The sequence below is a fragment of the Leucoraja erinacea genome, chromosome 28, assembly GCF_028641065.1.
Source record: "Leucoraja erinacea ecotype New England chromosome 28, Leri_hhj_1, whole genome shotgun sequence".
Lineage (NCBI taxonomy): Eukaryota > Metazoa > Chordata > Chondrichthyes > Rajiformes > Rajidae > Leucoraja > Leucoraja erinaceus.
In genome coordinates this window covers 22,646,405-22,661,695 of record NC_073404.1, presented here as the reverse complement: position 1 = coordinate 22,661,695, position 15,291 = coordinate 22,646,405, and the positions used below count along the sequence as shown (strand labels likewise).

The window sequence follows — 15,291 nt, the reverse complement described above, 5'->3', positions numbered from 1 at the left end:
TTTCAGTTTGAGGCAGCAGTGCTAACTCCTGCATGATCGTGCTAATGTTTGGTAATCTTTGGCTCCCTTGAAGTCGAGAGCAGTTTTCTCTTTCTTTCAGATAACATCCAGCATCCACTTCCAAAAGAGGCCTATGTTATTCACTTTATAGTCATACAGCGAGGAAATAGGCCTTTTGGCCCAACTTGCCTATGCCGACCAACATGCCCTATCTAGCCTGCATTTGGTCCATATCCCTCTAAAAGTATCCTATCCATTTACCTGTCTAAATGCTTCTTCAACATTGTGATAATAACTGCCTCAAGACCTTCCTCCAGAAGCTCGTTCCATACACCCACCACCGTTTGTATAAAAAAAGTAACCCTTCAGGTTCCTATTAAATCTTTCTCCCCTCATCTTAAACCGATGTCCTCTGGTTCTTTATTCCCATACTCTGGGTAAAAGACTGTGCATTTACCCTCTCATGGCTTGGCATACCACTATAAGATCACCCCTCATCCTCCTGCGCTCCAAGGAATAAAGTCCTAGTCTGCTCAACCTCTCCCTAGAGCTCAGGCCCTCTGGTCCTGGCATCAGACTCTTAAAACTTCCCTGCACCCTATAACATGGCGACCAAAACTGAACACAGTACTCTAGATGTTCCTTCCCCAACAACTTATATAACTGCAATAGGACAATTTATTTTCTTGGACTTAAGTACTTAAACACAAGTTTTGGGGAACCATCTTTCCTGATTATTTGTTTCAGCTCCTGTGGAAAATGTTCTGCCACCATGGTGTATGCTCTCCCACCCTTCCTTGCAATAACGCTGGTTTAGCCATCTTTTGATGGAATTGGCCTTGAATGTTTTTAGCAAATTCATGACACATACCATTGCTTCTCATCTTCTATACATTGTCTTTTTACACTATTATTGCTTTTGTGTGTGTGATATAGTTCCTATACAAATATATGTATATTACACATATATAACTTTTAACTTCATTTTTTATTTCATTTATTACATTGTTTATATTGTTTACAGAGTTTTCCATGTTTACATATTCTGTTGTGATGCTGTAGGTAAGAATTTCATTGTTCTGTTTTGGACATCATATACTTATTAAAAGTCTGATCTTGTACGTGTGTATATATGTTTTTACATCTTCACAAAAAAACTTACGGTAACAATAAAATATTTACATATTCCGGTTGACATTTTTCCCGTCGAGTCCAAAATCACATTATCTGAAAATGTAATGCTTTATTTCTCGACATTACTGAAAATGTTTAAAAATATCAAAAGACTGAATTTAAAACGAGCAGTTCTCGCTGATGACGTCACAATGGTTCTGCTCGGCGCCCTCACACACAATCTTCCACGCACTTCGAGTGATGTCACCTCCCGACCCCTCCCCCCTCCTGGTTATTCAAAGGACGCAGAAAGAACGAGCCCGGAGATGAAGTCGGGCCCTGTACTGGAGCGGCCGAACTTGTGGACCTCGGGTCGACGCCCGCCGGCCGCACCGCTCGGTCCTCGAGTCGACGCCCGGACGCATGTGTCGCCGGGTGCTGATATGCATATGTGTGCGTGAGCGAGAGGGACAGGAAGGATCTCCATATGTTTGTATTGACCCATGGGGCTCTTTTGCCTTCAACCCCAATCCTTCCTCTCTCTTCCCACTCCCCTCTGGTCTCCTCCCCTCCGTTCGCCCCCCCCATTCCTCCATTCCTCCTTTTCACTCTCTCTCTGCCCTCTCTGTCTCTCTGCCCTCTCTACCCCCTCCCTCTCTAGCTGCGCCTGCATAGTTGGGGGCTATGTGTGAGTGGATTGGGAGGGGGAGGGGGCAAAAGGAGCGAATGGATATTATGTTTACGATATCAAATGGGGGGGGGTTAGTGTGTGTGTGTGTGTGGGGGTGGTTAGTATGTGTGACGCCGCAGGCCATCCCCCCCCCCCCCCCCCGTTGAGGGGACGGGACCCAACGGGTCCTCCTTGGTCTAGTATGACAATAAAATGCTCTTGACTCTTTAACCCTTTCACAATTCTTCATCTTATAACATCTCTCCCTTTCGAAACACAGGATGCACCCTCAAGGGTCTCATTCTACAGGAAACAATAGTGGTGAATAGATATATATATACATGATTGAAATTGCACCACCCCACCCCCACGTGGCTATTACACACAATTGAAGTCTATTTTAGTTTTTGCAGTCCATTTTAAAGTTGATTATGTAATTACCGGGGTTAATTTCATGGAGCAATCATACCAAATAGACCCCGTGGTGTCGAATGCCTGTGGTCTCTCATTTCAAACTGCCTGTGCCGGCATACTGCAGCTGTCAAGTATTGAATGGTCATCTAGATAGATAACAGTTGCGCCTATGATTTCAATTGCCACTATTACTTGTAATTCACTGTTCTGGTGACACACTTACAATGTCAATATTGGGTTCAGAAAATAGGTCGTTGACTGATGTTTATATTTAGCAGTAGTTCCTATTATCTATAATTGCCAGCTTTATCTCCTCCCTGCCCCATAACGTTAACGATTGTTCGTTTTAGTGAAATCGGCTTTGTAAAATGAGGTGGAACATTCATAAATTAAGGAGTACCTGCAAGGAGAAAGCTTAACATGAGGGGTGTGAGGCAATTCTAGATTGTTTTAGTGAATGCACGAGTTTCTTTTGTAATCAATATTCAGCTAGATTTAGCACACTTGTGGAAATACACAATTTCGTCGGGAAATGTATTTTTCGGTCATTGCTAACGGTTATTCATAGATCTTGGGGAAAATGCACTCAGGATTTGTCATGGAGAGATCTCTTCACAGCCCAAATGTCCCCAAATACCTGGGGCTGATCTGCAATCAGGACCTGAAGTGACGGCCTCTGCGGCGCTATCGTCCACCGTGCGCTCCATCATGTCCCGACTGACAGAGGAACCTCTGCCGCCCGCAAATGGCGGCTCCATCCCGGGCTCGGGGCGCGCGCCGGGCTTTGAATGTTGGGCGCGCGCGTGCACGTGCCCGGGGCAGGGGACGCGCACCGAGCAGCCCGCGGCTCCAGGGACGTCCAACGCCGCCGCCGACCTGCGCGCTGACGTATGGACGCAATCTCTTCGCCCCCCCCCCCCCTTCCCGACGTGTTGACACATCGACGCAATCCGCCTTCCCCACCCGACGTGCTGACGTACGGGCGCAATCACTCCCCATCGACGTGTCGACGCGCCGCTGCCACGCGCGCCGACGTTGCCGTACAGTCGTTCGAATGGAGCCGTTCGGTGTCGTCGCCCTGTCCCTGTTCCTGGGGGCGCTCATTCTCCTCATCACGGTGGTGGTGAGCGGGTCGCGAAAGACCCTGCCGCAGGAGAGCGGCGGTGGCAACAGCAGCAGCGACGGTAAGGGGCTGAATGGCCGGCCGGTCTGCGGGTATTGGCGGCGGCCGAGGCCTTGAATGGAGCGGGATCGCCAGCGCTCTCCAGCGGCCGGAGGACTGGACAGCCGCTCCACTATCCATCCCCCAGTCAATGGGGACAGAGCAAAGCCCAGCACATCGACCAATACTTCAATAGGACTTCAAAGCAAGTTCATAGAAACATTCTCAACACAAAATATGATCTTATAGATGTGTAAAATCATAAGGGGAATAGATAGGGTGCATGTACAGTCGGTTGCCCAAGTTAGGGGAATCAAAAACCAAAAGACAGATTTAAGGTGAGAGGGGAAAGATTTACTGGAACTTGAAGGGACACCGTTTTTACTCACAAGGTGGAGGGTGTATGAGACGAGCTGCCAGAGGAGTTAACAGAGGCACCAGCTGCCAGAGGAGGTAGTTGAGGCAGGAACAGTCAGACAGGTAAATGGATAGGAAAGGTTCAGAAAAATATGGGCCAAAATGCAGGCAAATGGGACAAGCTCAGATGAAGCATAGTCATCATGGAAGAGTTGGGCCGAAGTGCCCGTTTCCCTGCTACATGGTTCTTTGACACAAAATAAGAAGCTGCTTGGGCATGAGACAAAAAGCTGGAGTAATTCAGCGGGTAAGGCAGCATCTCTGGAGAAAAGGAATAGGTGACATTTTGGGTCGAGACCCTTCTTCAGACTTGCAAATGACCAAAAATGTTATTTTGCTCCCAAAGCACAATGACATTTAGGGAAGGTTAATATAATCAATAGCCCACCCCATAGTTTCAGACAAATCTGTCACCTCTCAGTTTTTCTAAACGTAAGAGAAGAGGGATAGCTTACTTGTTTTTTCTGGAAATTACATACCCATGGTCTGTTGAACTAATCCGGTGGATAGTGATCAGGCAGACCCTCAATCTGGAAAGAGTGGAGGAAAAGATAGGTTGTAGGTGAGAGCTATGTGATACATAGGTGTGGAATCTGACGTTTTGTCTTTGAACGATGGTGTAGTTGTAAAATAACGATGGTAATGAATCAATCCAAAACATCAGTCAGTATCTCTTCCTTGAATGCCACCCACTGCTTTTAAGCTCGTGTAGCAATATTACTCTGATGTTACTTTGTATAATAATAAAAGGGACATGATGTAGAAACGAGAGGGCATGACAAGTATTGACAAATAGAATCAAGAAAAAAAATACAAGCTGCTGGAGGAATTCCTCGGATAAGGCATCATCTACGGAAGGAATTGTACACTCAACGTTTCAAGTCAATACCCATATTTGGATTAAAAGAGTAGAAGGGTGGTAGCCAGGGTAAAGAGGTGAGAGGGAGGGATGGGGCAAGAATTGACAAGTGCTTTGTGGATCCAGGTGAGGACGGATTGATTGGCAGATAGAGTCAGGTGGCCGAGGAAAGAGTCTGCTCTTGGTCTCACCAATTTGGAGGAGTTAAACAAAGCACAAATTAAGGACCCTAGACAGAACAAGGACAGAATTCCCATGGTCATTGCCTTTCACCTCACCAGCCTCCACATCCAACACATTGTTCTCTGACATTTCTGCCATCTCCAACATGATTCCATCACCAGTCATATCTTCCCATCTACACCCCCTTCTACCTACCGCAGGAACCACTCCAGCCACAGTTCTTTGGTTCAGTCACCCCTTTATATTCTGCTTGGGTAGTTTACAACCCAACGTTATGAAATATGAATATTGAATTTTCCAACTACATGCCCCCACAACCACCACCAATTTGTTTTGTTTATAATGTCTGTCTCTGTCAGAGTTTAATTATGGCTGAAATGTTATGTGGTGTTTTTGCTTGCACCCTTTTTTGGGCTGCAACCTCAGCCCCTCTTCCTAACTTAATGGATGAACAGATTATGTAGTTGAACACTATGATTCTAGAAGGCTTTTCAACTGAATTATTGTAAAAGATTGGAGAACTGAAGTTGCCTGTTATTTTATGCAGAAGACGGTAAAGTCAGTAATGGTGTGAACGATCGAAATGTAGCATCAAAGAAGCAAAAGTTGCTACGTTCACGCAAAGAAAAGTTGCAGCAACACGTGTTTACCCACCCTTTGCTGGCCACTTCACTGAAGGTAAGGAACGTCAAAGTTATAAAGCAACACATTACCTGCTTCAGCATATGTGTTACATACTATCACTGGGAACACTGAAAATGGGGGAAATAAAGCAAAATATGTGTAAGTTCTAAGGTTCAACAACAACTTTAATTTACCTACTATAATGCAGAAAATTACGTCAAAGTTTATCTTAGACATTTCTATGTTCCATTCTTTTATATGGCTGAAAATGGTTTTAAGACTATGAACCATACAACATATTCCATCAAATGAACTGATCAGTGACCAGCATTACCTCTTCAAAGAAACATCAATTGAATACATGGTGATCCAGAAAAAAATGAATAACTTCATTTCACTGTAACTTGAAGGTGCAGAGCAATACAAATTCCAATCCATATAATTTATCATTTGGGCGGTGATTTGAAGGAAAGCTCTTTGCTATAATACCTGCTAAGATAGGTCATCATATTTGCCTCAATAAAACAATTTTTAAGTTAGGATCATCTAATATTTCCAACCTAAGCAACAACTTCCTAACAATTTAGACTACCCTTGTAGCCTTATTGTTTTGAATTCATTATTGTATTTGGTCTTATTGCTCAGAGTTTTGCAGCCCTTCCTTTTTATAATTGATCAGCGTAGTAGGATTATTTATAAAGTAAGTTCACTAACCATGCTTATAAGCAGTTTTAACTGCTCATAATCATAGGTATATTTATGAACTTTTCTAATGAAATGAGAACACTTTGAATAATGTTTTTTTCCAAATCCCTTTTTATATGAAAGATGAATGACGTTTATTAAAAATAATAAAGAGGCATCACCGTAAGCATGCATGCTTTATCAGTGATTGTAATAGTTAAGTTTGAATTGTGAATTTTGTTTTTAAGGGCCACAGCGCGAATATCAGCTGTCTAGATTTTAGTAGCAATGGAAAGTACCTGGCCTCCTGTGCTGATGACCGTACAGTTCGGATTTGGAGCACAAAAGATTTTCTTGAACGTGATCATCGTTGTATGCGAGCTAATGTTGAACTTGATCATGCTACACATGTATGCTTCAGCCCTGATTCTAGGTAAAATATGATGTATTAAACTGTTAATCAGAGATTTCAATCTTGTTCTTATCTCATTGTTTTTTTGGGGTATGCCATTTAGATTTAGCAGCTGTGTGCCAAGGAAGAATGTTGTTTGAATACTCTGGGAACATCATACAAAATCCCATTTGCTTTGGTTCAGTGAGACTTGGGAGTTGGTGGCAAGGATTTGGCAGTTTCTAATTTGGTTTCAATTGCAGCCGGTTCTGATCCTTCACTGTTTGATCATTATTCTTTTGCGACAATCTACATGTACGAGCGGTGTTTTAATGTCATTTTCTTTTTAATTCCATCACTGAAGAGCCTTCATCGCATGGCTAGCAAATGAAGAAACAATCCGTGTTTTTAAAATGACTAAAAGGGATGATGGTTCGTTCACATTCACTGCTGCACCAGAAGATTTTCCAAAGAGGCACAAAGCTCCCATTATCAATATTGGAATTGCCGAAACAGGTATATATTGATTTGCAAATTTCACCCATCTGATCGATCCTTGGGCTAGTGTCAACCAGCTTTTGGTTAGTTGCTGTTGGTTGCCAAAGTTAACCAAAGTATCATTCATTATATTTGTATGGGAATATTCTCCCTCCATTCCCAAATACAGTATGTTTTGTAAATATCTCCTTCACTCCATCGCACCCCTATGCTAAAGTCTCCAAGTCCCTTTGTACTAAATTTTGAAATAAGAGACAATGTTTTGGGATGACTTGCCATACTTTCTCCCCACCATGTGCGAAGGAATATTGTGAGTGCCTGACTGAAATAATAGGATTGCTGATTGGAAATGACATGTGTAAATCCATGTGTAGGGACTCTGCAGCCTGTGTGCATTTACAAGTTTGATTACCTGCTGTTAGTCCTTTCTTTACTATGTAACAATCATCTATAAATGCTGTGTACAGAGAAAATGTATATGGACCAAAATATAATAACAGTGTGTCTTATTTCAATTTTAGGAAAGTTCATTATGTCTGCCTCCAATGATACTACCATCCTAATCTGGGATCTAAAAGGAGAGGTCCTTACTACAATTAACACTAACCAAATGAATAATGCTTATGCCACCGTGTCTCCTTGTGGAAGGTCAGCATTGTGCAGTTATTTTTAATTTATTTTTCAACCGTAAATGTGCTGGTCCAGCAATAATGCCGCGTGCTCTTCACAGGAGGAGAGGAGTAACAGTGTCCAAACCCTTGGGTTCTGATCAAACAGCGTTTCAGTGTTAGTGTTTTGGGTGTGTTGGAGCAATTGCTTTATTTTGTGTACACTCACTGTAATAGTGTCCAAGGAATGATTATGGTGATAGCAGATTTGTACAGCTTTTAAAGACTGTAAAATTACTATATTCCATAGATCACGGTTGATTTGCTTTTCTGCAGGTTTGTGGCTTCCTGTGGTTTTACACCGGATGTGAAGGTTTGGGAAGTTTGTTTTAGCAAATCAGGAGAATTCCGAGAGGTCGTGAGAGCCTTTGATCTAAAAGGGCATTCGGCTGGGATTTACTCATTTAGTTTCTCCAATGACTCCAGAAGGTAAGACCTGTCTTTTGTGACCTGCAACATTGACCTTCGTTAAGAGCGTACCTATATTTTGAATTCTTGCAGAAAATTAATTTCATTCGGTACGAGTAGGCAAGTGGGCCTATATGAACTCTTGATATATAATCTAGAACTGTGTACATACAATTTAAGTGAACTTGTTTAGATCTTTCTTGGCCTAATAACTATTGTTTACTTACAAGAATGGAGTTGAAAAGCTTCATTATTTGCAGTATTTCCATTAATCAATAAGGATGGCTAATTCCCACATTGCAATGGGAAGGGAAAAGATGACTGGACCCAAATGGTGATTTTATACCATTTGCTAGTAACAGATGGGAGGTACCAGAAGACTAGAGGATAGCCAATAAACTTTATTCGAGAAGGGCAGCAGGGATAAGACAGGTAATCACAGGGCAATAAGCCTTAAATCGGTTTTAAGGTAATTGTAGAACATTTTAAGGGATGGGATTTATATACATTGGAAAGGCAGGGTCTGATCAGGGGTAGTCAGTATGGCATTGTGAGGAGAAATTCTCTCTAAATTGTTTAAGTTTTGTGAGCAGTTAACTAAAGAAGATTGACAAAGGCAGGGTGCGAGATGTTGTCTGTATGGACTTTAGTAAGACATTTAATAGGGCCCTACATGGGGCATATCTGGAAACTTAATGCAAATGGGAGCAAATTGGATACAAAGTTGGTTTGGTAATAGGAGGCAGAGGGTGCTGGTTGAAGGAATCTTTTTGGTTGACTGTGGCCAGTAGTGTACCACAGGAATCAGTGCTGGGATCTTTCCTGTTTGTTATTAACAACTTGTTTCTAAATGTAGGAAGTATGATTAATAAGTTTATAATTACAGAACATTAGTAGTGTTGTGAATAGTGAGGCCATTTGTCAAAGGATGCAGCAAAATGGAAAGTTGTATGAAGCATTGCCAGGTGGAATTTAACCCTGTGGTGAAACATTTGGTGAAACAAGGTGAAACATTTTGGGAAGTTTAATAAGGGTAAGGCAATAGACAATAGGTACAATTACCTTAATAAGGTAATGCAATTGACATAGAGCCAGCACTGCCATTCAATGTGATCATGGCTGATCATCCACAATCAGTAACCCATTCCTGCCTTCTCCCCATATCCCCTGACTCCGCTATCTTTCGGAGCCCTATATAGCACTCTCTTGAAAGTATCCGGAGAACCGGCTTCCACTGCAGAGAATTCCACAGACTCACAACTTTCTGTGTGAAAAAATGTTTCCTCATCTCTGTTCTAAATGGCTTACCCCTTATTCTTAAACTGTGGCCCCTGGTTCTAGACTCCCCCAACATCAGGAACATGTTTCCCGTCTCTAGCGTGTCCAAACCCTTAATAATCGTATATTTCATTCCCTCTCATCCTTCTAAATTCCAGAGTATACAAGCCCAGCCACTCCATTCTCTCAGCATATGACAGTCCCGCCATCCCTGGAATTAACTGTGTGAACTTACACTGCACTCCCACAACAGCAAGAATGTCCTTCCTCAAATTTGGAGACCAAAACTGCACACAATACTCCACGCGTATACAGTAAATGGCAGGGAACTGAATGTTCCCGGAAAATGGCAACAAGGGTTGACAGGGTGGTGAAGAAGGAATATGGCATACTTGGATTTATAGATTAGGACATACAGTTATAGAGTTGGGAAATTGTGTTTTTATATTGTGCAACTTTACAAAACACTGGTAAGACCGCACTTTGAAGTATTGTGCACAACTCTAATTGACAAATCGTGCTCGAGAGATTGTAGAGGTGATTCAACAGGTTTGGAAGGTTTTCATTATGGGGAGAGACTGCATAGGCTGGGCTTAATTTCCCTGGACAGAGGAGGCTGAGTAGAGATGTATGTAGTGGTATATAACATTTTATGAGGTATAGATAGGATAGATACAATTTATTGCCCATGGTAGGGGCATTAAAAATAAAGAATGCATAATGAGAGGAAGGAGTTTCAAAGAAGTTCTGAATTGGAAGTTTTTTAAAATAATAATAATAATAATAACTTTATTTATATAGCACGTTTCATACAATTGAATGCAACCCAAAGTGCTTTTCACAAAATCCCAGGTCTAAACAAAAATACAATTAAAAATGGTAAGGACATAAAGAGCACAGATTTATATAAATATATTAAAAAATAAAAGAATTGAGGGTGTAAAAGGGATACAAAACAAAAACACTGAGGTAAAATACAGAGTCCCATATACTATATGAGCACATAAGCTGCTGAAGTCTATGCTGATAAATACAAGAGAAAAAAGGTATTTTTTACAATGTCATCAGAAGAAGTAAAGTCAGTTAAAAGCTGAATTGAAAAGATAAGTTTTTAGCTGCCGTTTAAAAATGTCAACTGAGTGGATGTCTCATAGCCCTGGGTAGGGTATTCCACAGCTTGGGGGCATAATTGAAAAAGGCTGCTTCATCAATGTTCTTATTGCTGCGGCATTGAGAGGCTAACAGGCCGGCATCAGAAGACCTGAGCACTCGAGTAGGGGCTTAGGGAAGGAGGGATTCTGTAAAATATGCCTTCCCTAAGCCATTTGGGGCTTTTTGACAAGAAGGAGGACTTTATAGTCTATCCTGAATCTCACAGGGAGCCAATGAAGGTACAGGTTCACAATCTCTTATCCGAAAACCTTGGGACCAGACACTTTTCGGATTTCGGAATTTTTCGGATTTCGGAATGGAAGATTTTTAGCGTAGATTTTTAGCGGTGGCTCAGTGCTCGGGTCGTGGCCGCAAGGTCGCGAGTTTGCGCCTTGATCCCGGCAGTTAAAAATGTTGGGTTTTCGGAGCTTTTCGGTTTTCGGAATTTCGGATAAAAGATTGTGAACCTGTAGTATAATACTGAGGTTAGATGTTTCCTTTTCTTGGTATTTACAAGCCGAGCTGCAGCATTTTGAACGAGCTGTAACTTGTTGGTGGATTTTGAAGGCAGACAGTAGGGAATGTGCTGTCAGAGCAGACGGTAGATTCAAATACGGCTTAAGAGGCATTTGGACAGCTACTAGAATAGGTAAGGCATAGATGCATACAGACCTAAGGTGGGCCAATAGAATCAGCGCAGGTGGGTAAAAAAGCAGTGTGCACTTGATGGTGCAAAAGGCCTGTTTTGTGCTCTGCAGAAAAACTAATTGACTCTAATTATTCTTGTATTCCACAGGTTTAAGTGTCTTGAGTTTGCTGCAGTCATTAAATGCTCTTCTATGATCTTTTTACAAAGTGGTGCGACCAAATCTGGATACAGGATGTTAGATTAAACTATATAGTGGGATGTGGAGTGAATGCACATGAATCTTGGAAGATAACAGGAAAGTTGAGAAATCAATTACAAGGGCAAATGTGAGCCTGGACATTATAAATGGAACAATGGCCTCCATAATGTTTGGGACAAAGACCCATCCTTTATTTATTTACCTCTACTCCACAATTTGGTATTTGTAATAGAAAAAAAATCCACATGTGGTCAAAGTGCATACAGTCAGATTTTAATAACAGCATTTTTATACATTTTGGTTTCTCCATGTAGAAATTACAGCAGTGTTTATATATAGCACCCACATTTCAGGGCACCATAACGTTTGGATCACAGCAATGTCATGTAAATGAAAGTAGTCATATTTAGTATTTTGTTGCATGTCCTTTGCATGCAATGACTGCTTGAGGTCTGCGATTCATGGACATCGCCAGTTGCTGGGTGTCTTCTCTGGTGATACTCTGCCAGGCCTGTATTGCAGCCATCTTTAGCTTATGTTTGTTTTGGGGGCTAGTCCCCTTCAGTTTTCTCTTCAGCATATAAAAGGCATGCTCAATTGGGTTCAGATTGGGTGATTGACTTGGCGACTCCAGAATTGACCATTTCTTAGCTTTGAAAAACTCCTTTGTTTAAGCAGTATATTTGGGTTCATTGTCTTGCTGTAGAATGAATCACCGACCAATGAGATTTGAGGCATTTGTTTGAACTTGAGCAGGTAGGATGTGTCTATACACTTCAGATTTAATTATGCTACTACCATCAGCAGTTGTATCATCATTGAAGATATGCGAGTCAGTACCTTCAGCAGCCATACATGCCCAGGCCATAACACCCCCACCACCGTGTTTCACAGATGAGGTGGTATGGTTTGGATCTTGAACAGTTCCTTCTCTCCTCCATCTGCTCTTGCCATCACTCTGATATGTTAACTTCGTCTCTTCTGTCCACGAGACCATTTTTCTAGAACTGTAGTTGCTCTATTAAGTACTTCTTGGCAAACTATAACCCGGCCATCCTATTTTTACGGCTAACCAGTGGTTTGCATCTTGCAGTGTAGGCTCTGTATTTCTGTTCATGAATTCTTCTGTGAACGGTGGTCATTGACAAATCCACACCTGACTCCTGAAGAGTGTTTCTGATCTGTCGGACAGGTGTTTGGGGATTTTTCTTTAATATAGAGGGAATTCTTCTGTCATCGGCTGTGGAGGTCTTCCTTGGCCTGCCAGTCCCTTTGCGATTAGTAAGCTTACCAGTGCTCTCTTTCTTCTTAATGATGTTCCTAACATTTGATTTTGGTAAGCCTAAGGTTTGGCTGATGTCTCTAACAGCTTTATTCTTGTTTCTCAGTTTCATAATGGCTTTTTTGACTTTCATTGGCATAACTTTGGTCCTCATGTTGATAAACAGCAATAAAAGTTTCCAAAGGTGATGGAAAGACTGGAAGAAAGATTAGGTGCTGAGAGCTCTCTTGTGCCTGCATTAAGGAGGCAATTAAACACCAGAGCAATTACCTGTGAAGCCATGTGTCCCAAACATTATGGTTCCCCGAAATGGGGGAGGGGGGGGGGGGGGCTATGTATAAACACTGCTGTAATTTCTACTTGGTGAAACCAAAATGTATAAAAATGGCCTTTATTAAAATCCGACAATGTGCTCTTTAACCACATTTAATTATTTATATTACAAATCTCAAATTGTGGAGTACAGAGGCAAATAAATAAATGATGGGTCTTTGTCCCAAACACTATCGAGGGCACTATATGTCGTGAAGTTGCATTGAATTTTTGTAAAACATACAATCCACAACTAGAATTTTGTTTCCATTTCTCAATACTTCTCTTTGGAGCGGGTGTGAAAGTTTTGGGGTGCAGAAGCAATTCACGAGTGGTTCCAGAGAAGAGGCGCTTTATTTAATGGGTAATCTGGAGAAGCTGGTGGTGTTCACTTTGGAAAAGAATGGGTTGAGAGAAAATTTTGTAGAGTGTTCACATTCTTCAAGGATCCACTGGAGTAAACAAAAGGCAACTGTTCTCATCTGTAGTAGATTTGAAAACCAGAAGACATACATTAAGATGACTGATGAAAAATCCAAAGGAGACAGGACTCCTAAATATGTTTTATCGTGCTTTAGATAAGAGAATTTGCCTAGCATGCTAAAATGTCATATGGTTTGAAAAGATAAATGTGAACTAATATCAGTTGTGACTATTTAGTGTGTCATTTCATTTGGCTGCTTCCACTTGTTGATTGCATTTGGCTTTTCGAGCAAGATTATTAAGGTGCCAAGAGCTGCAAAAAATGTCACAATTTTAGCTGGTAATTGGATTAATTTAATAAATTATTAACTTGCGGGCAAGAATGATTAAAAAAAGAAATTAGTAATTGGTCAGAATTGCTAATGCTATGGATTGTGGTCTAAAATATTGTTTTAACAAAAGTACAGACTATGGTTATTTCAAAAATATATCATTATTTGTTTCCTGGATAGAATGGCAACAGTTTCAAAAGATGGCACCTGGAAGCTGTGGGACACCGATGTTCAGTACAAACAGCAGCAAGACCCATACTTGTTGTTAACTATGAAGTACGATGTTTCTGATTCTTGCCGAATCGCTCTTTCTCCTGATGCCAGGGTGGTAGCTATTTCCAATGGCTTCAACATCACAATGCACAACACCAAGATGGGCAGGCAGGAGGAAGAATTCCTAAATGTGCACGGCGAGGACATTGTTGGCTTGGCTTTTGACATCAACAGTAGGTTCTTAGTTTCCAGTGGCGATCGTGCTATTCGGGTATTCCACAATGTGGTGGGTTACCGTGCAGTTATTGAAGAAATGGAAGGCAGACTAAAGAAAGCAACAACAGAAGCAATGCGCGAGAGGTTGCAGCAGCAGATCGATGATGCGAAGAATGCATTAGATGTAATTTGTACAAAAAATCAATAACTGCAACAAACCAGGTTGCCTTCCATTTCCTGTGATTTTGGGGTCTCTCGACTGATGAATGTCTATGACTTCACTTTATGATATCTTGTACTATGTGGGTACCGTAGCCCATGCCATTATATTCCACCTGTGTAAGGGAACCTCAAGAACGACCAAAATTGATGCCCAGGACTGAATTTTAATCTGTTTTGGCTGCAGCGGAATGTCTATAAATGAGAATATATACATTTTCAAACTTTGTACTTGGTCTTTTATTGTTTTGTTCCACAGCAGCAATGCGTATTACTAATGTGTTGCGTATAGAAACTGGCAATGTTTTGTGGAATTTTGAACAATTGTTTACAGAGTTTAATTTTGTATTGAAGTGATGAATATTCAAAATGTAGAACCATGCAGAAACCATCCACAATTTTTGTATAAATCCAAAAGCAAAATGGCACAGAGACATGCATAAAATAAAATGATCAAATACTCAACTACTCCACTGGTCAGGCTAAAATTTAACAAGCCCGATTAGTTGAGCATTTAGGTTTGGGACCTTATTGCCTGGATATATATCTATGGTTTATATTGCTAAAGGTGCCATATAGCATCTTTTTATATAATAGCAATCAAAATATTTCACGCCCCTCCTAAAATGTTGTTCCATTTATTTGGGTTTATGATACCCCTTTATTCCTCCTGTATGTGGCTTAACATTTTAAAACTTTGTTTTCAGCCCAGCACTTAAGTTTATATTTGTGTTCCATGAAACAATTAATTTTGGTTATTAGAAGTATCAGTCATCAAAGAAGGAGCAACGTTCGGTGAGTGTAACTAAATCAAAATAGCAAAGTAACAGAATTTTCCGTTGGTAATAAGGTACAGCTTTTCAGTTATTTACTTTGATTTTAAGAGGGACCCTGCTACTTGGACATAGCGATAAAAGGACAATCT

General features: G+C 41.2%; 2 protein-coding genes across 3 annotated transcripts in view; one reads left to right on the top strand and one right to left on the bottom strand.

The window, feature by feature from the left end:
- LOC129710787 (sodium/glucose cotransporter 2-like) overlaps positions 1-2,996 on the bottom strand; it is a 32,507-nt gene extending 29,511 nt beyond the window's left edge. The window contains exon 1 of the mRNA XM_055658031.1: positions 2,835-2,996. The gene's annotated coding sequence lies outside the window, so the exon portion shown is untranslated. The remainder of the gene's footprint in view (positions 1-2,834) is intronic.
- Positions 2,997-3,180: 184 nt separating this feature from the next.
- Positions 3,181-14,834, top strand: tbl2 (transducin beta like 2). Of its 2 annotated transcripts, none has more exons than XM_055658028.1 (7): positions 3,181-3,381; positions 5,369-5,496; positions 6,375-6,559; positions 6,882-7,033; positions 7,537-7,663; positions 7,960-8,112; positions 13,899-14,834. In XM_055658028.1, the coding sequence occupies exons 1-7, from the start codon at positions 3,252-3,254 to the stop codon at positions 14,353-14,355; spliced, it is 1,332 nt and encodes a 443-aa protein (XP_055514003.1). In that variant the 5' UTR covers positions 3,181-3,251; the 3' UTR covers positions 14,356-14,834. The 2 variants fall into 2 exon arrangements, with proteins under 2 accessions (XP_055514003.1, XP_055514002.1); XM_055658027.1 differs by having other exon boundaries at positions 3,182-3,381; positions 5,366-5,496.
- Positions 14,835-15,291: the final 457 nt, after the last annotated feature.